The sequence below is a fragment of the Bactrocera latifrons genome, unplaced genomic scaffold (assembly GCF_001853355.1).
Source record: "Bactrocera latifrons isolate USDA-ARS-PBARC rearing strain unplaced genomic scaffold, ASM185335v1 scaffold_2, whole genome shotgun sequence".
In the NCBI taxonomy this organism is placed as follows: Eukaryota; Metazoa; Arthropoda; class Insecta; order Diptera; family Tephritidae; genus Bactrocera; species Bactrocera latifrons.
The window spans coordinates 210,430-232,307 of NW_017535518.1; the positions used below are offsets into that span (position 1 = coordinate 210,430).

Sequence of the window (21,878 nt, forward strand, 5' to 3'; positions counted from 1 at the left end):
CGCAAACGCTGCTGCAACTCGGGATGCTTGGCGAGTTCATAAAGCGTGAATGTGATGGTCGAGGAGGATGTGTCGAAGCCAGCGAGTAACAAGAATGCGGCCTGAGCTACAAAGAAATCAGGTTGGTTCAGTACGCTGTCCTTTGSGCCATTGGCCRCTTGACGCTTCAACGCRATAAATATATCGATGAGATCGTTACGTTGGTTGCCACTGCGCATGCGCTCCGCAATCGCATACTCGATGGAGCTACGCATGAACTTCTCATACTCTGCTGAGTAGAGATGKGCGCGTACGAGYCTRACCCGCTCCGGCACGAAGAATATGGTAAAGAGATGTAGTAGACGCCAGAGACGCGGCTCATTCACCTCAATGCACATGCGTCGGAATTCAGCGTGTGGACTCACCAAACTATTAGCTGCGATGCCGAACTCGAGTGAGGATATGATGTCGGTGGTGAAGAGCGCACACAACTCCTTTACCTCAACGACCGCCGACGGGTACGGGCACGCATCGTCAGCTGTAAAGTTCCAAGCGTTCATATGCGTCTCCAGCTTACCRCCAATCTTTAATGGATTTTWAAAGGTTTATAGTTAATTTTGGAGAACCTTTGCAGATGCTAAGACAAACCTCTTGCAGCAGCGGATACATTTGCTTCACCTTGCCAKKCGCAAACAGCGGCGAGAAGATATTGTGTATCTCCTTCCATACATCGTATTCCGCAAAGAATAAGTTCAACGAGCCCATGGCATCGCCCACCGAGTCACTGCGTTCGAARCGGCTCGCGAACGCGCTGAAGTCGCTTACCAGTACRCGCTTKATAAGCGCAGGGTCACGCAGCAGCAGAGCGTGATTATGTAGCACATGTATGCCCACAAAGTCTTGACCGCTGGCGGCTTCATGATTGTAGAGCCGTTCAAATTGTTCGCCGAAACAGCAACGATAACGGAGYAGATCGAAAATGTTGCCCACAATCAGTAAGGATGGTATGTGTGGTACACGACGCCTTTCCCAATAGCGAAAAYGCTGGCGCAACCAGCAGTAAGCGGCCGCTAAGAGGCTGAGGCTTAGCGCTAGAAATATGTTGARCATAACTGCTTCTCTGCTGGTTCCGCAAAATATATATTTTTGATATATTTTGATTTTTCACCTGAAGGTTTGCGTTTGTAAACTACACTAAGTGGTTTGCCGTTTGAGAYTATCGGCAGAGAACATGCATTTATAGAGAAAGTTCAACACGGACAAGCGTGTRAACTGTCAAGAACCATGAATTTTCTGTTAGTGGATTTCACCACTTTTGGCTCGGCAGGAGCAACTTTAACAGAAATGAGTGAACAGAGCTGAGAACAGAGCACGTGCATTATATTATAAATTATATTATATTATAAATGCACGTTCTCTGGCAAAAATTTAAACAAGCAAAACGAATGGGTATGTGAGACACAGARCATAAAAAAATGTCTTTATGTTCTCTGTGTGAGAGGTGTGTTTTATACACATTTTTCGCTGTTCAAAATGGAATAAAATATAAACGAAAAGCAAAAGAAAACAAAATTATTTGTTGGGAGCGTACTCATGGGCAAGCATACATACATATATTKCTCTTCATATTCTCTGTTTTATTATGTGAGAGAAATGTAAACAATGTTAACTTTATACAGCRTGACTTCTGTGGCTGTGAGGTGAATTCCTTACTATAAATCTAACAAATGTGCGATATCGAAGGCGCAGGCCTTCCCTATGCTTTATGTTCTATGTTTAATCTTTCTAGTAGAGACTAATATTAGTTATTATTAATATAATATTTTGCTTCTGAGTAACAGTCTGTTCGAAAAAGCGTTAAAGGTACATGTCCAGCACTGTCTTAACAGATGCCTACGCAGTATCCTCAAGATGGGATAACCTAATGTCATCAGCAATGACGACCTACATAAAGTATATAAAAAATGCAGTTCGGGTCCCATGGCCAACTATATTAAATWGCGAAAATGGAGATAGATAGGTCACATACCACGAAAAGATGCTTAAGAAGTTTCCCAAAAATGGAGATGGATAGATTACATGCTGCGAAAAGATAATACATAAGTTTTTCGAAAAGCTTTCAGAGATATCCCTAACTCCACGTGAAGGAAATCCTAGGAAAAAGAAATCGGTTAATGCGGAAAAACGTAAACGAATTAAATATGCCTGCCGAACTCAGGAGCAGATGGAAATTCTTTATTGAACACAATGCTACTGCGGAATATACAGGAAGTGATGGTGATAGTAAGTAGCATGATAGGTCTAAGTTGTGACCTAATAGTCCATAACAGTATTTTGTTCCTAAAATCATTTCTTCTGGGTACGAAAAAGTAAAGAGGTCTAACTACTGATTTTAATTTTACTAAGGATCTTATTAACAAAGATCCTTTGAGTAAAGACTAMAACTTGTTTTTGTATATCACTATAACAATAATAAATAAAATATGTACATTGAAATAAATTTCAYTTGAAATTTTCAGTTTTCAGCCATATCAAAATTTTATCGTCAGGMAGAAAGGCCACAAAAAAGTTTTCGTTTGTAACTTTTTTGTTTCGCAGGAATTTCTAAACTAAGTTGTAAGTAAAGCCACCACCTAAAATGTTGTACACTTTTTTTTTAAATAATTTTCTACAGCTTCAAGAAATCGTGCGACAATGTGTTATTCCTGCTGTAGCTCATATTCCTGCTGCTCGCCCCGCTGTGGGCCATGCAGACCATGCGGGCCATGTGGCYCTTGYGGACCATGTGGWCCCTGCGGACCTTGCCGRCCATGCTGTGCACCGTGTGGACCGAGCGGATCATATGGCTCATGTCTTGATTGTCGTAAACCCTGTGGTGAGTCRAATATTTGTCGACCCACAGGCTGTTTCTATTTCGGCTGAGATACCATCGTCGCGAACACGAGTCATAGGAAGTGTGTTTGCGAGCCATCTGCGTCTAGTGCGTCCATTGTTGGTGCTGGCGTTGTGCTGCAAACACCGAACGTTTTGGAATTTCGCTAGAATAAATGTTACAGAAAAAACGAATAACAGGACAAGCACACATTGTGCTGAGTGAAGTTGATGTGTTGTAAACACGAAAATTGGCCAATAAACATACACACGTTTTGACATCAATAAAATGAGATGGCTTTCGTTTTTCTTTAGTGGCAATGTGAGATAATTTGATTAATTCACAAGTCCCAAGAGAGCAGCGATTGTTTTCTATGTTAGCTTTCGAATTTCCTTCATGAAATACATAGCGTATAAATCTTGAGATTTCCGTGAAAATTTTCAAACATAGGTTCAGGTTTGGTTGAAGAGAATTTATAAATAAATGTGGCTGGAATTGCCACTTTTTCGGTACCGTCGATTTGCTTGATGGTCTTTAGGAATCAATAGAGTCGAAAAGTCAAAATATTCAAGATTTCATCTCCCTCGACACTCGTTGTTGATTTAGATAATGAAAAGAAACGATATGAGATTAAACTGAAAAAGTTGAGGCAACGTAATACACGCAAATAGCACTACAAGAAAAGGTGAMTAGAGTTGGCGTGAGATAAGTTTATGATGAGTGCAAAATATATAAAAATGAGATGAATAGATTTTAAGTAATGAACCGAAATGATATGAGAAAAGGACGGTTAGTACTGATATATGCTATATGTTACTAGAAGATGTGTATGAAACGAGATAAAAGAAGATGTATGATCGCATGATAGATGATATCAGGATGGGAAACAGGATGGGCTCAAATTGAGGCAAAATGATATAAGATAACAGAAGCCAAACAGTTTGCGTGAGATAAACTGATATGAGATGAGATTGTATAAAATTAATTGACTAACTAGAGACGTGACGATGGTTGAGTTGGATTTTTTTTCGCATTATTCACATAGGTTAGAGATGAAATGGGAAGATAATAGAACACATCAAATGAGATGACTAGTCATCGGACAGGTTAGATCAATGCAAAACAGGAATTTATGAATCTGATGAAATCATACAAAATTAAATAATTCGATAGGCAATACAAACTTATCTTCTTGCCGCAATCGTAGAGTTCATACCGAATACTGGTCAATAAGAATTCATGTGATAACGCTAAAAATCAGGTCGCTTTGTATAGAGGAGAGTTAAGTGGGTATATCCAGTCACTTTCTCCCCATAGTCCAGCCTATACAAGACTGAGGCTGAAGACAACGCCGAAACTGACATTAGCCGTCTCAACAACTTTGTGATCGGCTCAAAGYGCTTTGCCGATTTGAGAGAATCTCATTATCCCTTCTGTAGGAGTTTTTTTTGTTTTTTTGGTATTACAACGGATCAGCGTACTAAGTTGTTTAAGTGAAATTTCTGCTAGGAGCGACTTTTCAACCCAACATTAATGTGAAACAGACSATTCGCTTATAAAATGAACGGCAAAATCTACAACTAGACAAATGATATTTACAAGGTCCGCTCCTTAGTAAACAGGACTTAAAAAAATAGCAAAACAAATGGGTTTTTCGGCAAAATCAATTTATTTTATTCAAAAGAGTCTCCTTCTGCTTCAATACTGCTTTTTGCATGGCCCAAAAGCATATCGAAAAAGTGTTTTAGCTCGTTTGCCGGTATGGCCGCCAGGACGCCGGTGCAAGCCTTTTGAATGGCCTCTACGTCTGCAAAACGCTTTCTTTTCATAAGCAAATGCATTTTTCCAAAAACTAARAAGTCGCACGGTGCCCTATCAGTTGAATACGGGGAGTGGTTAATGGTTAAAATGTRATTTTTGGTCAAATAATCGGTCACAAGCGTCGATCGAATTCCATTTGTAAAAATATYAATGATGATTTCGRCTGATTTTTGTTTGGTCCACATATTGATCGTCATTTATGTCCTCACGACCACTTTRAAAACGTTGAAACCACTCGTGCACTCAGCTATGGGATAGATCATCGTCGCCATAAACTTGTTTCATCAATTGAAACGTTTCGGTAAAAATTTTACCAATTTTAAAACAAAACAAGAAAAAACGTTAACTGCGGCTGCACCGAATATACCCTTCACAGTTGCATTTCTTTTCGTAACTATGTGTCCAGTTTGTATGGCAGCTATATGCTATAGTAATCGATATCGCCAGTTCCGACAAATGAGCAACTTCTTGAAGAGAAATTGAAATTTGCAAATTTTCAAAACGATATCTTAAAAACTGAGGGACTAGTTCGTTTATATACAGACAGATGGACGGACGGACAGACGGATATGGATAAATCGACTCAGCTCAACATACTGAACATTTATATATGTATATACTTTATAGCGTTTCCGACGCTTTCTTCAGGATGTTACAAACTTCGTGACAAACTTAATAGGGTATAATTAATGTTGGCTCTTTGTTCGAAGCTCATAACACACATACTGACACTTAATGAAATGTCATGAAATTCTCACTGGACAATTGATAAGGATAGCAGATTCTAACGCACCACTCGACATAAAGATGGCGCCATAAGGGTCGCTAGATTCAAGAAGTTTTGTTCCTGTTTATTTTGGAACGCATCTTGTAATATTATAGGCCCTATAGCAGGAACAGTGAAAAACGTAGAATGGTGGGTTGTGTCAGCTGATACGACCTATCTTATGGGCGCGCAATGTAAGTGCACAGTGAAAAACGCTACTCCCTTCTCTCTTTGACGTAGGATGACGTGGGAATCTACAGCATTTTGGGTTTTGCCGTGGAAACGTGTCAGCTGATTGCTCTCTCACAACCAATTATCAACTTTTATAATTGAATCTGTTCAATATGTTTGAAATTTTCTTAAAATAACTAAAAATCAGAGTCGAATGCTATTATTTATAAATATAAAAACTATTTGTTTTCAGTTTTGATATTTTATATTATAAAAAATTTTAATTGAAAACATRGATGTGTACAAAACCATATATGCGTATTGAGCAATGGCAACATTGTGCAAATGAAAACAAGCAAAAATGGCTGAATTCTACTTTTCTGCCACGTTTTTTCACTGGGCGCACATTTTGCAGATGAGGAAGGAAAAAGAAGGAAGGCAGTAGCGTTTTTCACTGGCTCTGCTATTATTCTGTATCTCGATTCGAAAATGTATGGTATTCGAAACTCGAATCTATCTGACTTAAAATGTTGAAGGAGGAGTCCGGAATATATAATATAAACCATTTTCGAAAAAATCTTAAACCCAAGAAAGCCAAAGATGTCTAACATTGTTGTCTTGTCAATAACAGGCTACGCAAAACGCAACTCTGCAAGTCTCCAGCAAAGATTGTCCTTAAACAAAAATCAGTATGTTTATGTTTTTGAGTATCTTGCACTTTTTTATTTACAAAATCTCAAAAATTAAAAAAAGATTTTTGTATTTAAATATTTTTATATGATTTTTRTGCCTTTCACCATGCAGTTCAATGTTTATAACGAAATACACTTGCCATTGCAGTTCACCCAATTCATTGCCCAAATCGACGCTGCGTTTATTTAWTAATCTTCACCTGCTTGCTTTGCTGCGTACGCTCGTTTGTATCGGTAACTTGCTTTAACAACATCTACGCCCATAACACGAAGAGCCGTAACAYGAACTGCCACACGGCTGACACGAACCCCACGGCGCACCACAAGGCGTGCATGGACCTATGGCACCGCATGGTCCTATACAACCCCATGGACCGAAGGGGCCATAAGGACCACAAGGAGCCGGTCGATAGCACCAGCAAGGGCACTGCATTAGGTGATGGCTGAAGTCTACGAAAAAAAAAAAAACAATTTGGAATAATTAAAAACGATTTGCCGTATGTCACGAATTACTCACGTTTTTAGTTAGCGCAGAAATTTCTAACAAAAAAATTCTCCGTGCCAATGAGGTGTCGCTTACTTTCGGAATTTTTCGAAATTTTATGAATTAAAAACGATCATCTTTGACAATTAATGCACTGACTCGGTGATTTTTAAATTTTTAATCAACCTTTGCAAGGTGTACTCTTTTTATTCTTTTATATCTTCATACAAAATATCAAATGAACAAAATGACACATGGCAATTGCAGACGCATTCTTTGAAATCTATTATCTAACCGCATGTTCGACTCGTTGTCCAACGATCGCCACTATTTGTCAGCGCTTGTTGCATTTGAAATTCAATTTCCAACCCAAGTGTCTCCATATTATTAGTAACTCGTTCTGCAACAAACCCACTCTGTACACACAGGTCCAAGTTTTGTACTCCACAGTCGGCCAGTAAGTACATTACCTTAGTACTTAGTATTTTGGTTTCAGATAGCGGCATGGGTTCGGGCATTTGGAGCACGGACAACCGAACGCACAGCAGCCCGGGTATGGATTGCAGCAGGGTCCGCACGTWCCACAAGGGCCGCATGGACCGCGCGTTATACAAGGACCGCASGGGCTACAGCAGGGACCASAAGGTCCRCACGGACCGCAAGGTGAGCACGGACTACATGACGACGGTCCGCAGCARGGTCCACAAGAACCACATGGGCCGCAGGGGCTGCATGGGCCACACGGTCCGCAGGGGCTACATGGGCCACATGGTCCGCAAGGTTGGCACGGTCCGCCTGGTCGGCATGGTCCACACGGACCGCAGGGGCCACAAGGGCCAGTCGGGCAACCATAAGAGCCGCAGCAACCGCAACAGGCAAAAGGCATTTTGAGTTGTTTTATCCAAGTAGACTATTGGAGGATTAAAGTGTTAATTGGTATTTAGKTGTAAGCATATTTACAGTTGTCTTCATACCTGTTACTTTGAAGATGATAATCGAAAAGATCGTGTAATTTTGYTGTTTATGAAAAGCCGAAAAGTTTTTGAATGATCTGAGTGATTTTTTCTTGAAAAACAAATAGTAAAATATTTCTCATTGAGCACTTGGGATTAAATTTAGAACAAGTGGTCAGCTCTAATCCGAACTTTAGAGGAACGGTGAATTGGTGGCTYAAAGGTAAAGTTATACCGCATTGATGTAGGGGAAGCAAACTTTGGACTGTGGCGTTAATGAGTTAGTTGGAGTTCGAGCTCCTCCCAAAAGGGAAACCTTTCTAGATGTAAAAGGAGTTTACTATGTGGATTAACGGATGTCTTTACGAGCTCGCCATTGATTTTCCATCAAATGTTCTTGGTATTCCACGCCTTGCAGCCTCAAGCTTTGCACTGATATCATCATATAATATTTTTAGGTCTGAATGCGAAGAGTCAACCAAACTATGCGCAGGCGTTAGATCGGACGCGAAACTATTGACTTGAGTTTGATAATCCGAACTATTCTGTGAGTTTCCTCCATAAGCATTTTTTTCGAAAAGGAATATTCCCAAAGATCAAGTAGAAATCTTTCAAATTTTCTGCAAAAAGAGAACTCTTACTTAAAAGAGTGGACATTTTACTCTGCAGTCAAAAGCCTCATGTCATGATCCTATAATCCAAAAAACCTTAAAAAAAGAACATAACCTGTGATAAACTAAATGCCTGTTGATTTAGATCTCTGATCTACCATAAAAACTCTAAAATGTATCCAAATAACCCTAAAGAGGAGAACATAACCTGTAATAAACTAAATTCCTGCTCCCTTAGAACTCCGATYTACTTAGTCCCACCATAAAAACTCAACATTTTCTTCCTGTATGGCTGAGGTATGAGTTTAATTTTTTCAAGCATTCTTATAAACTATCTTAAAATCATTAACAATCTTTTGTAGACCCTTTCGAAGCTGGCTGCAGGGCAGACTGCTCGGCATCAGCATTGAATTTTTTTTGCGGATGTGATGGAGACCTCTTTTTCACGTTGTACCGACWGTCATGACTAACAGCGGGAGTGTGATGTGGCCGACGAAATTTTAAAGGATCCATACGCACCGCATCGGCCAGCTCGCTAGATAATAAGAAATGTACTTTCCACTTGTCCATGAGCGTTGGAAATCTGCAGGCAATGGATCTTGTAAAGTCCAGCGCCAGTCTTGTTCTATCATCCAGATGCCTACAATTACGAGTGCGACCCCGTTGTTTGGGTGCATTAGAAGACTGTCATTTTAATTACATCATACTTAATGGTTTTACTCGTCTCCAAAACTCGAGATGGTATGATCATAAGCTTTGTGGGTTTCTTCAAATCCTCGCTGGAGTCCTGACTAAAGCTGTGTGGAAAGCAATAATTTAGTGTTTATTTTTTTTGTTTTGTTTTTTCAGAAGCTTACGTACACTAGGGACTCCTTCGAATCGTTTGGCATAATCATCACCCGCGGTGGTGGATCACTCTCTGGCGCAATGATGACCTTCGCTGAGCTACATAGAAGAGGGAGAGTGAGAAATACGAGCGTGAGAGCACGTCCAACTCGGTATTTAATTAGAGCGTCACCTACATTTGCGGAAGACTACATCCCGATTGCAAGACCAATAGTTTCGTGGGTTTTTKCTTTTCCATCTCGTGTAATTTTTGCGATTGCCTCAGCCGGGMTGTTAGTCACGCCCAACGTTGGTGTTGTACCCAATTTGACTGCGATTCACGGCTAAACGACTGGCTAGGCCCAGTCCAGGCCGTTGGATCTGGTTTTGGACCTTGTGGTGTGCGTGTACGGCTGCAATAACCATTAGGACAACATGTATTACAATAGCCATTCTGGCAAGCGGAAGTAGACGAGCCATTTTTATTGTTGTAGCAGCGATCGCACATCCTGGGTTGGGCGTTCTTCAAATGGAAGAGCTGTGAAGTCGCAGGGGGAGATTAAGTAACAGAAATTAAATTAATTACAAATTTTACAAACTATTTTTGTAACCTACGATTTTTTTATTATAAACTTTTAAATTTTTAAATGTTCTTGCTAAGCCGAAATATTAATGAATGATTCAGAAAAAAAATTTCTGACAACTAATGCAAGCATGTCTGGTGTGAAATACTGAAAACTTCGAAAATGCGGTGGAGCATCAGTGTTTCTACAGGACCTTTTCGCTATTTCGCTTGATTGATGGCGATGCTGTTATTGAGGTTTTGCGTTGTGAGTCAATATTTGTGCGATTTTTGACAAGATTGTCGAGAAGAGAACACGTAAGAGCATCTTATTGGAAGATAAAGTAATTTTTCTCGGAAATCTCAGACCTCAGTTCTTAATGTTTAAACTTAAGTAAAGAAAAACTCACTCAGGCAACTTAGTAACTTTGTATGTATATTGTTGTAGGGGAGCAATTGGAAAGAGGGGGGGCTCTCACCAAAAGTAGTGGTCTTTCCTACATGAAACCTTAGGCCTTTAGGCCAATAATGTTTTACGGGGTTGATCTGCAGTGGAAAGCTGTCGGCAAAACTGCATTAGCTAAGCAGATAGAGGTTCACTGAAGACTACATGCTACACATTGCACTTGTAGAAATGCCATAGCTGGTAGGTGCTATGCGGCGAAGACTTTAATTAAACTTAGGGAATCAAGGCTTATGATGCGCCCCGAACAAGAATACACTCAAACTTTTCACTACTTTGATTCCATATCTAGTAATATAGGCTACTGCGCGGAATTTTTCCTCTCTACTCACACATCCGCGAGAAATTTGTAGCCGTAGCGGGTAGTTGGAAAGAGGTAGAATTTTCTGTGGAAACTCCCCATAAACTCAATTTTCAGGCTACCAGACCTTTCAAGCGGAGTTGGTAGCCATTAAGGTAGCGGTAGATATACTGTTCCGAAGTGCAGCTTCGTTCAGAAAGATGTGCATTCACTCTCATAGCCGAGCGACTATACTTTTTCTCAAAAGTAGTCAAAAAATGCATAATCTTTTTAGTTCAACTTCAAGTTTTTTCCTTATTAGGTTTGTATGAGGACCCGATCAGAGCAGAATCACCGGAAACTGCAAAGCCGGTGAGCTTGCAAAGGAAGGCATATTTATCCTAATTTCATCCGGTTGGAACCGTGTCGGTTGTTCGATGTCCTTTTGCGCTCTAACGCGGCACCCATGGATCTCCAGTGAGCTTGGCGGGCGCTGGTGAACAACCAGAACTTGCGTAATTGCGCGATCTTTCTAGCCCAAAGTGAACAGAAGGAGGTTCTTCGAACCATTTGCACTTGCCAAATTCAAGATGGCAGTTATGTGGGTATTTCAGCCCTATTGACTGACACTGTCCGATAGGTACACACACGGTACAATTAAAAGTATATGAAGAAAGGTGAGGCCAAATCATTTTGTCACTTTTTCTTCTAATGCCCGTCTTTTACCAGCCTGACACATCTTTGGAGAACCTAGCGAAGTGGTCGGTATTTGATATCAACCGCTTCAACCGATTTGTGACTCAAAACGTCTCGTCGATCTATGGATCTGTGTGGAAAGTAAAGTAAAGCAAAGGCCAACTATCTGACCAAGTGTTATTCATAGATTTTTTTAATCAACTCTGCCTAAACTAATCAAAAGTAGTAACTTTGTAGGGGTCATCGCCAAGCTTCTACCCCCGAGATCAAAATTGAGACGAGATATCTTCTAAGCTCCCAAAGTTCCAACTTAAAAGACATTGGGCAGTTGGGATGGAATAAATTAGTTATCTTATTTTAAGTTGTTTGAAAACTAACTGCGGTCTCCATAAGTTTTGCCAGTAAAATATCAATTTTAGGCTTTACAATCGACTATTGCAAGAATTTTATTACCAAAAACGAAGCATTGGATTACAATTTCTAATAATACACGGTTCATATTTACATGCTTTATATATAACACGAAAAGCGGTGTCGATTACTTATGTATTCAGTATATACAAAGTTAATCCCTCACGACCGAATGTACAACTGATACTTTAAATCAACCGTTAGCTCAACACGAACCGTCTATGGATGTATCAACAAATTTTTTTCGCCCCAATTCAACTCAAGACATTGCATGAAAACTCCTTTAGAGTGGAAATTAAGCTGACACCAATTTTCAGTCCAATTTCAGAGGCAACATGGATTTGGACAACAGTTGGAGCAGGGATCGCATGGTGGTGGACAGCAGCCTACTGGACAAGGTGAGGGACAGCAGGGAGGGTTCGGTGACGAATCCGGTATGCAAGGTGGTCCATAAATACCATGCGCTCCGCAAGCGGTAATCGGTCCATATGGTCCTATGGGTCCGTAAGGACCACACGGCGCAACGGAAAAGCCGCAAGGTTCGCACATCTTCAATTGGTTTGGGGCTGCTGTTGGCGAAAATAATAAATAGTAAAGTACATAGGTAAGTCAAGAAAATATTTACTAAATCTTTGCTAAACATAATTACCTTTTTCAAAAGAATTGTAGCGGACAAATTTTTTTGGATTTATTTTTAGTTAGAACAAAAAGTTTTGTAATGAATCTTTTATCACATTTTTATTTGGCAATTAAGATATTGCACTGCTTTTTTATGTTTTGTTTCTTGTATGTAAAGTGGTTTTAGGGTATAGTATATCATCAACCGATTGAGGAAGCTTTCGCGACTATAGGATATTTGTCCTGCCTCCGTTTATGTCACGCCGTTCAATGGTTTAGTATGACAAAGAGATGACAAAATCTGTAATTTCAGGTTACCGAAGGTCTGTAAATGGTCCTCAACCTATCACTGAACTCTTCAAATACCCGATGTTTTGAATATCGGAAGCGTGGTCCCACTACTGCAACCTGAAAAACCCGCCAACTTAGTGGAGTCCTATTGTCCGATAACTCTCCACTCCCCAGTAGTGAAGACACTTGAGGTCTTGCTACTTCCGACCTTCACAATCCACCTGAGCCTAGCAAACCACCAGCATGGCTCCCGAAAAGTGCACAGTACCACCACGACACTTAGAGCCACAAGCGTGCAGATAGCTCATAGCCCTAACCAAAAACTTTCAGCGAGAGAACGATTCTCTTAGCGCTGGACTTGTCAAAAGCCAGTCAATGTGTGATTGATTGACGCTACTTGTGGGCATCGAAAAATCTACGTTTCCGCCAGGACTAAAGAGGGGGAACTACAATACCTGAGTGGCCGTCAATCATGCATACTAACATGGGGTAAACTACACTCCGGACTACGACAGCATGCCTCTTGATGTCTCCCATGGAACACCTGGATAGTGAGGCCTGTATGCTCACATTAAGGAATATAATGAAATCGACCAGAAATTGGACGCAACTAACTTCCGGCAAGCATTGGCCGCCATCTACATCTTCATCGACTCCCTCTTAGTGAATGGCATATTTGGAGCCAAACCACCACCCATTGCAGACGAAGGATTCGAGTTGCTGCGAGAAAAGAGAGTGACCCTTTCGCAGACCCTGATATAGCAAACATATGTCCAGAGTGTTATGTGTAACCGCATGACACTAGCCGCCTCTTTGCATGCCCTGCTAACCGTCCTCTACTGACACTCTTTTGCCTTTGGTCCGACCCCGTCGAAGAGCACGTTTCCTGGGCCTACCGTTGGTTGACGTCAGTGACAACTTATCTAATCCTTACCTTTCTAACGGGGATTAGGTAGTTGTTACAGCAATAACAGAGCTAAGATCCCTGATTCTTGACAAGACAAACAAATTTTGCACTTTAATTTGGAGTCTATGAGCATATTGAGGAATCTTTCTCATTAAAACAAAGGCAAATACAAAGGCCTCTATGAAGATTATTATTGGTGGTATTATTGCAAGATGACAAAATCTGTAGTTTTAGTCTATAGAAGAACTTGATACAGGGATAGGGTCTATGTAACCTTCAAACAATTGGTGATGCTTTTGTGGTAAAACTTTTACTTGTTCAAAAGATTTTGGCTCAGGTTCTGCAATTTCGAAGCTCTGAACCACGTGTTACAGCCCAGCGGATCTCCGGACCATTGGGGACGCTTAAACCCGCTAAGATCCCAAAAGCAATGCACCCCATACCTAGAGCTATAATATTCTTGCGAAGATAAAGAAATTTCCTACTTCAAATCGGAGTTTTTGAGCAGATTTATTGCAAGTGCTGAGATTTCGATGTTTTTTTTCTAAAATTTTACTTTATTTTCACTTAAAAGTTCTTAATTCAAAAGCAAAAGTTCTGACGACAAGCTCCATTGCAGCATTTCGAATATTACTGCTTAGCAGCAACACTTTGGTGGCGTATTATAGCAATGAGCCTTGCATGGGCATGGCCAACGGCAGCAGAAATCCGTACACTTCAAGTACCTGCAGGGGCAGACGCATGGCGAGCAGCAGCAAGGACTACAGCAAGGGCTACAACCAGAACACATTTTGTATGCCTTTACCTAGAGTGTGGTCTGGAATGTTTAAGAGAATTAGTGGGGATAGATGGATGCTTATTAAAGACCGGTACTTACTTTTTAAGCTTTTGAAAAAAAACTATAGATTAGAAATTTAGGTTAGTTTGTTGAGCCGAAAAATTTGTGTAATGATTTTGAATTTTTTTGTTTGAAAGATGAAAAGCGGAAAATTTTTAATTTTTTGACAGCTATTGCATTGAGTTCATGTTTGTTGCAAGTAGTTCGAGTGTATCGGTGCTGAAATTCTTATTGCCTTCCGTACTCCGGTTAAGCTCGTGCTCATATTTATATATGGTCCCGGCTTTACCACTTTGTTTTGGATTTTGATTTGAATAACGTAATAGATGCTACAAAGGGTTCCGGGGTTCCGAGAGTGGTCATGATATTTCTATTTTGACATCGATGTCGTTATAGTTTCCATCAAAATTCGACATTATGCGTTTTTTCTTTGCAGATTTGTGTCCTTTACTTTGATTCGGTCTAAAGAAACGTGGACATGTTTTCTTCTTCTTTCGGACAATTATTTAATTCTCATTTGGAACAAGCTAGTAGAGATGGCTATACCATAGATAAGAGTATCTAAACTATTAAAGAACCACAAATACTAAAAAAAGGGGCGTTATGAAAATAAGTTTGGCTCTAGATGGTATCTTCCATAAGCTATACAGAAGGACTACGAGAGAACACATTCCTTCAAAGAAACCATTAAAAGCTCTATCCGTCCAAACACAAAATCCCTTATATAAAGAACCCCCAAAACTCAAAAGGGAGTACTAAGCAAACAAACTGACGATGTCGCTATGTTGGATTGGCAGGCAGGGGGCCTATTCTGTAACTCGATTCGAAACAAAATTTACTCGAATTCGCATTTCGAGTTATATTCCGTAACTCGATTTTCGGATTTTCAAGCCAATTTTCGAATAAAATATTCGTTAGCTTTTGAGTTGTAGAAAGCAAAAACGAAAATTGTACGTATTTATTCAGGCAGAGGGTGGTACAGCTTTCGAAAAATTATAAAGTAGATCCGAATTTCGAATAGAATACATTTACGAATCGAGATACAGAATAGGGCCCCAGGACCGAGTGCGCCATTGAACCAAGAAGTGTTCCAAAGATCATTTATGAATCGAGATATGGAATAGGGCCCCTGCTTATAGAGTAATATACTCGCCAAAGGAACCCATTTCTCCGCATTTCCGCAATGTTCTGGAACTAAAATAACCTTAAACTTCAAACTCTCGGAAAATCCTGTTTTTTGATTCTAGCCAGCTAGAGAACTTTACAAGCCCAAACTATAGTCTTAATAGTTGTTTCAGGCTTCAGCGGCTTGGGAGACTAATATTTGGACTAATCTTTCGATACCACAAATTTAATAAAAAAATCGCACTTTAATAAAAGCAGTTTCACTTTTATTAAAAAGAAAAAAGAAAAATGTAACCAAAAAAATGTGAAAAATAGCTGTTTTATATGGCTGCCTAGAACTTTTCTGGTCCGCTGTTGGTCACGTTGTTCGATAACATTGATTTGCTTTGGGATCACAATCCATTTAACTGAAAGTAAAAATAATTTAATTTTAGAAGAATTCATGATTAAATGTAAGCATTAAATACCAATATTTTTGCCGTTCGCCGTTCATTTGACATTTAGCCGCTTTGAATTAGTGGTGTTGTAAATCCCAGAAGCTGAATTGGGACTGAAGTGATATAAGAAATGAATGTCAAACCGCGTTTTATTCAGCTTCCACCGTGGTAATACTTACAAAAGCGGCGTAGATATGTCTAGCAACGGCCACAGCAGGATCCACACGGGCCACAGCCGCCACAAGGTCCACAGGGGCCACAGCAGGGTCCACAAGGACCACAGCACGACCCACAGGGGCTACAGCACGAGCTATAACAGGGACTACAGCAAGAGCCATAACAGGGACCGCAGCACATTTCGATGTTAGGTTAATTTCTGTAAGAAATATRAATTACTTTTAAACGGTACGCGAAAAATTATTCTCATTGGAGTTAAATAAAAATCCTTAGAAGGATTAACTTACTTTTGGTCGCAACGGAAATTTGGTAGCTGGTTTTTAGCCGAAATATTGTTTTGGAATGAGAATCCCTCCAAATTTATTTTTCAAAATATTTTCTTACTTGAACTTACTTGAAAATATTTTCATGATTTGCTTGGATTTTTAAATATCGATAAAAGTACAGTATTTTAATGAACAAGCACTTAATTCTTTTATATTAGATATTTCCCAAAAAAATCTAACTACTAAGAGTTCCTGCCAAAAAAAGTGCAAACACAGAACAGCTTACTAAAAAAAAAGAAGTAGAGAGGATCTAATAAAGTTTGTATTTTAACTTTGAAGGCGAACCAATCTTGTCGAGCTTTGACATCATAATCTGCTTTAGCCTCTTCTTTCCTTCTTGGGGTAGAMACCAYTTACGCGRTTTTAGCCGAAAATTTTCAGAGYTGGAGTGTTTTCATCCATATGGACGATGGACGACATTACCTAGCCAGCAAATCCACTACCTCTTAATTCGCTGAATAATAACAATGTCGCCTCTTGGTTCCATCGACTGATCTGATGTTGTCATCGTCCATTCCTCTACACCATTTAGCAGAACAGGGATGACAAGTCATTTGTAGAATTTAGTTTTTATTCGTCGAGAGAAGACTTTACTTCTCAATTGCCTRCAGTCCGAAGAAGCASCTGTTGCCAAGAGTTATTCTGGGTTGGTTTTCGAGGCTGACATTGTTGTTAGTGTTAATGCCGATTCCAAGATAGACRAAATTATCTACRACTTYGAAATTATGATTGTCAGCAGTGACGTGGSAACCAAGTTGCTAGTGCGATGACAATTTCTTTGATTGCAAGAGATACATRTTTCGTCTTGCCCTCGTGCACTATCARATCCATTTGCCTCGCGTCCTATTCCACTTGCGCAGTTCTGGACGTTTGTCCTTTGTAATTCTTTGAACTTTTGAGAAATGAATCACAAGACTTTTATATATAAATTAACGAAGAGCTTTGAATCTAACGCAAATTTAGTTCGGKCAGCTCGTAAAAGTGTGACTATCGAGATGTTTCAATCACAGTCTGGCAAAAGCCGAACAGTTTAGAAGGAGGTATCTAGATTATTCCAACTCGTCTTCTTCAATACAGCTTTTGCAATTTGCGTTCGACAAGAAAAGTGGCCTTAACGCATATGAGTCTATTGGACCATGTCCAATTGGAACATTTACAATTGACTTTGCTAAGTGCGAATACTTCGGAGAGCGTCTTACGGTTCACTCTGTTTCAAAACGATTTCGCAGTCCTACAAGTTGTGGTTGTTGACAAGCGTTTGCCGATTTCCGATTCGCTTTCAATGGAATGTAATTGGGGTAAGAGTGCCGCCCCTACTTAACTCATCGGGCTTGCAGTTCCGGAGATCCCGTTGTGACCGGACACCCATACAAGTCCAATATTGCTCAATTGCTCCTGTACTATAGATATATGAGCGACCGATGCCTTTCTCAATCTCTCACGACGGAGATTAAGTCTATTAGATGATTGATCTTGGAATTTTCAACTGATCTTGCTCTGAAATTATAATGATTTCTCTGAGTGGATCAAGGTAGAAGATGAGTCGTTTGGACCAAGGGTTACTAGTTGGTTATTTCTTTTGGATATGAATTTAAACTAAAGGTTTGGTTTGATTTCAAACGGGTTTAATAAGCAGTGAATGATTAAACTTAAGTGGAGAATAGGAGAGTTTTWGCCTATTCTGTAACTCGATTCGAAAAAAATTTAGTCGAATTCGAATTTTTTTATTTTGTATTATCATCACTTTTAAGTGAAACAAGTACTATTTTATTCAATGAAGAAGGAAACCACCATCTAGTACTTTATTAACATTTGCTTTTTCAAGGAGTTTCGGATGCATCCTGTTAAATCACATATATACATACATATGTAGATGCATCGCTGTTGAAATGCGAACRTTAAGGAAAAGCAAATACACAATTTTCGTCGGCGCCAAAAGTTGTGACATCAACCACGCTTGAGTTCCGCTGCAATTGCTTACGCTTCCTYTATCACAGTGCTATATGCTGCTTGCCTTTACATCATTGAAGCCACAGTTTTGTATGTAGAGTTAGTGTGGGGTGTAAATTGATGGGAAGTGTCRTAAGCGATCCGGTAAAAAGAAATTGAAAACAACGGCGTACGTTTAAGGAGGGAGGGCTGTCTATGCGACATGCCGCTTGCAATTATTTACCGCATAAATCTGAAAGGAAGGGGAACGTGAAAGAGGTGCCCGAATACGCTAATTCCGCAATCCGTACTTACGTAAGTGTTCAGCAGTGCCTGCTAACATAGTCTTCGGCACAAGGAATGATGGCACAAATCTTGCAATCCATTGCGTTTGACGCACATGCAAGTGCAATGTATACCACAGAGTATACCGCGTGGACGATCGCGCGTTGGTCCTAAAATGAGTTAGAGAAACAAAATATCAGAAAATTGAAAAACGTTGTCGAAAAACACGGCCGCTCTATATGTGACCACCACCGCTGTGAGTGCCATGTTGCGCGCAAAGCCGTTAGCAAGGTGGGTTTCACGCAGCCGAAATCCACCTTGACAGTTTTGCGCGCATCAAGGTAAATTCGTCATGATGAAACTCACCTTGTTAACAGCTAGTTAAGTCACTTTAGGCTTTTTAGATTATTTGGTTTCGCATACTTTCAATTCTAATTTAGAAAAGGTCCATTCTTCTCCAAAAATAAATATGAAATCAAAATCGAATTATTCGCAAACAAGACTATCATATACATAAGCATGTATATATGTATGTGTATGTATTTAACACGACGGGCCACAAGGATTGCACGGTGGGCACGGTCCACATGGTGCACATGGTACTTGTGGACCGCATGGCCCGCATGGGCCACATTGTGTATTCCACGGTGTCGGCGCACATGGATAGCATGTGCCGCACTCGGGCGCTTCATATGGACATCCTGGCATGCAGGGACTGCAGGCACCGCAAGGTCCGCAGGGTCCACATGGTCGACTACGTCGGCCGCGTGGCCCACAAGGTCCACAACCTAGACAACATGGATCGCACGGCGGTGGTACATACGGACCCGAAGGCATTGTCAAACCACATGGTCCACAATTGGGTATACAGCATGGTCCGCAGGGTCCGCATGGATTACACGGTCCGCATGGCGAACAAGGGCTGCCACAGGGTCCACATGGGCCGCAAGGGCCACATGGTCCGCAAGGTCCGCAACAAGAATAGCATGGATCGCACATTCTGATATGTTGTTGTTTTGTTTTTCTTTTTTCGAATTCTATAAAAGAGTATGTGTAATTATTATCTTCTTGGAAGCTGTGATAAACCATGTGACTTACTTCAAAAAGTTGCCTTAAGAGAAAAGCGCACAGAAAATTTGGAAGTGTTTAGTTTAAAAATTTTGATCTGAATGAAAAAATGTGAAATTCGGAAAATTTTGATTAAAATTTGTATGTTATTCCAGAAAGTGATAATTTAATGCAACAAGTACAAGAAAACTAATATGTAGTTTTTGGTCCATCTTGTGTCTCAGTAAGTTGTTAAAGGATCGTGCTCAGTGACAATTAGAAGAGGAACGGTTTACTGAAGACTTTACGCGAGTTTACACAACTTCTTTTAAAAGTATTTACCAGCAGTTAAATTAGGTTAGGTTAGGTTTGTTGGCTGATCTAGAGGTCGCGCTTGGATTCCTACATACAATCCTTTGTGAGACCATAAAAATTGAACTTTTGCACCCGATTTTATTCTCACTAGCTTCGTGAGGTAACTAAGAGAACTCCTGCATCTGATCTTATGCCCACAAGCTTCGTGTGATATCTAAGTTTGTGAGCTCCAAAGCGTTTAAGCCTTGATCTCGCAAATGCGTGACATTCAAGATGGAAGTGTTAAGGGGGTTTCATCTCGACTCTTCCGTAGAGCTGCTGCAGCTKGTATTCCTCTTAATTCTCACCTTTGATTTACTTTGCAGTCGTYGACGTCGTTGAAAAATCTCTTGTTGTTTCTAGGAAACGGTTCTGTTCCAAGAAGGTGACTGCGATGACGATTTGTGCAAAAATACCCCAGCTGGAACTGCCTGGAAAGGAGTTCATTACACTCCTTAACTGCGAGCATACGGACCCCACTGTGCAGGTGTTCCCTAGGAGACATCAAGAGGCATCCTGTTGTAGTCCGGACTGCTGTATTTTGACAATTTTGGAGCTTCCTCGTCTGCTTTTTCCTACATCTAGGCGACTATATCGCTGCGACGTAGTTAAGAACCGGSCGGCCATTGTTTTGTAAGTTGTTAACAATTCTTCCTTGTACTTTCCCTATATGGCGCCGCTAGCGACTTGATGCCGCTCGATGAAGCGTCTTCATGCTTATTTGAAAGAAAAGTGCAAGAAGAGTAAATTCTACCCAAAGTTCTTCCCGAACAGCTTCGAGCCTCATGCTAGCAATCAAGTGCTTCAAAACGAAAAGACCAAGGTGTATTTTTTCTCATCTATGCAGAATATATTTAGAAATAGACGTCTTTCCTTTGGTTGGTATACCCGTACTCATAATTACAGATATTGCCAAGTGTCAAAGCTATTCGACTCAATTTTGTGTATATCTTAAGATATCTGAAGTATCCAGGAATAATAAGAAAATATGATTTAAAAATAGAAATTTATTTGTAAAAACCGCACGAATGTATGTGCGTATATGAAATTAGTATCTTTGAATGTTATTTTTAGGGCTCATGTTTGTACCGGAACTCCTTAAGTTAAYGCAGTCCGTAGATCCGAGGCCTTATAATGCAGGCTTTATAATAAGCAACCTATTTTATTAGCAAAAACTTATAGAATTAGGTTCCGAAATGTATAATTTCCATCTGACTTACATCTGTATGAGGCAGGTGTATTGTGACAATTCCATATTTGTGGAAAGGGTACACAGCTGCTTATAAGTGCTCCACTGCAGCCAAATGCTGGCGAATAAGTCAACGCATATGGTTTTCCACAGCCACGAGAGCACGTTTTACAACCAGATTCTGCGCATGATGAGCTACAAGTTGAGCATTCCATATTTAGTAGACATGGTCCCAAACCACAACCGACACATGAAGGCCACGTACTAAAGCCTGGATTGCACATGCTGAGCTAGTACTATCCTTAAATTGAAAGGAAGACTTGGTCTCGGTGCGGTGGAGCGGTTTTTTAGACGAATAATTTAGAGTTTAGTCACTGAAGTTAGCTTTTCGTTTGAATAGTTGATTGAAAGGTTGAATTTTCGTTTACACAAAAACGGATTTATTTTGTATTATGATTTAAGCAGCTAGGTAACATTGATTAGTATATAGATGTATGTAAACTGAAGTTAAATCCTAAAAGCAAAGTACACGTATCCTTTTGTGGTGGAAACTAATCAATCTGACCATTCCCAGTCTCCACCCGAATTCCGTTTACATTTTATCCGGCACGATAACTTTTGGGTATTACAAACATTTGGGGTATAAATAAGTCTAATATAGGCTATAGTAGGCCGTCGAGTTGATACAAAATCCATAAATCTCATTTTAACAGATATTATTCCTTTATATTACTCATAAACCACCAAAAGTTGGATTCTCATCGATCGA

At 40.1% G+C, this 21,878-nt stretch overlaps 2 protein-coding genes, 5 long non-coding RNA genes and 1 pseudogene across 7 annotated transcripts in view; 1 reads left to right on the forward strand and 7 right to left on the reverse strand.

The window, feature by feature from the left end:
* Positions 1–1,336, reverse strand: part of LOC108967814 (probable cytochrome P450 6t1) — a gene marked incomplete in the record, with an annotated part of 1,993 nt that extends 657 nt beyond the window's left edge. Inside the window, 2 exon segments of the mRNA XM_018931441.1 lie at positions 1–563; positions 628–1,336. Coding sequence (XP_018786986.1) covers positions 1–563; positions 628–1,089 — 1,025 coding nt within the window.
* Positions 1,337–2,503: 1,167 nt separating this feature from the next.
* Positions 2,504–3,145, forward strand: LOC108967841. The gene is made up of 2 exons (XR_001993285.1): positions 2,504–2,595; positions 2,654–3,145. It is a non-coding gene; the product is annotated as an uncharacterized LOC108967841 (long non-coding RNA).
* Positions 3,146–6,361: 3,216 nt separating this feature from the next.
* Positions 6,362–7,850, reverse strand: LOC108967825. The gene is made up of 3 exons (XR_001993283.1): positions 7,760–7,850; positions 6,819–7,695; positions 6,362–6,751 (listed from the first exon to the last, which is right to left on the reverse strand). It is a non-coding gene; the product is annotated as an uncharacterized LOC108967825 (long non-coding RNA).
* Positions 7,851–8,625: 775 nt separating this feature from the next.
* LOC108967816 lies at positions 8,626–9,873 on the reverse strand (annotated as a pseudogene).
* Positions 9,874–11,588: 1,715 nt separating this feature from the next.
* On the reverse strand, positions 11,589–12,279 carry LOC108967839. The gene is made up of 2 exons (XR_001993284.1): positions 12,236–12,279; positions 11,589–12,155 (listed from the first exon to the last, which is right to left on the reverse strand). It is a non-coding gene; the product is annotated as an uncharacterized LOC108967839 (long non-coding RNA).
* Positions 12,280–13,925: 1,646 nt separating this feature from the next.
* Positions 13,926–14,387, reverse strand: LOC108967852. Its single transcript, XR_001993287.1, has 2 exons — positions 14,280–14,387; positions 13,926–14,219 (listed from the first exon to the last, which is right to left on the reverse strand). It is a non-coding gene; the product is annotated as an uncharacterized LOC108967852 (long non-coding RNA).
* A 1,257-nt stretch (positions 14,388–15,644) lies between these two features.
* On the reverse strand, positions 15,645–16,376 carry LOC108967844. The gene is made up of 4 exons (XR_001993286.1): positions 16,267–16,376; positions 15,982–16,178; positions 15,833–15,915; positions 15,645–15,772 (listed from the first exon to the last, which is right to left on the reverse strand). It is a non-coding gene; the product is annotated as an uncharacterized LOC108967844 (long non-coding RNA).
* Positions 16,377–18,070: 1,694 nt separating this feature from the next.
* Positions 18,071–21,878, reverse strand: part of LOC108967910 (keratin-associated protein 5-9-like) — a 9,047-nt gene continuing 5,239 nt past the window's right edge. The window contains exons 4-7 of the mRNA XM_018931593.1: positions 19,938–19,947; positions 18,886–19,489; positions 18,550–18,689; positions 18,071–18,487 (exon numbers count right to left, since the gene is read on the reverse strand). Of these exons, the coding sequence (XP_018787138.1) occupies positions 19,063–19,489; positions 19,938–19,947 (437 nt within the window). The 3' untranslated portion in view covers positions 18,071–18,487; positions 18,550–18,689; positions 18,886–19,062. The remainder of the gene's footprint in view (positions 18,488–18,549; positions 18,690–18,885; positions 19,490–19,937; positions 19,948–21,878) is intronic.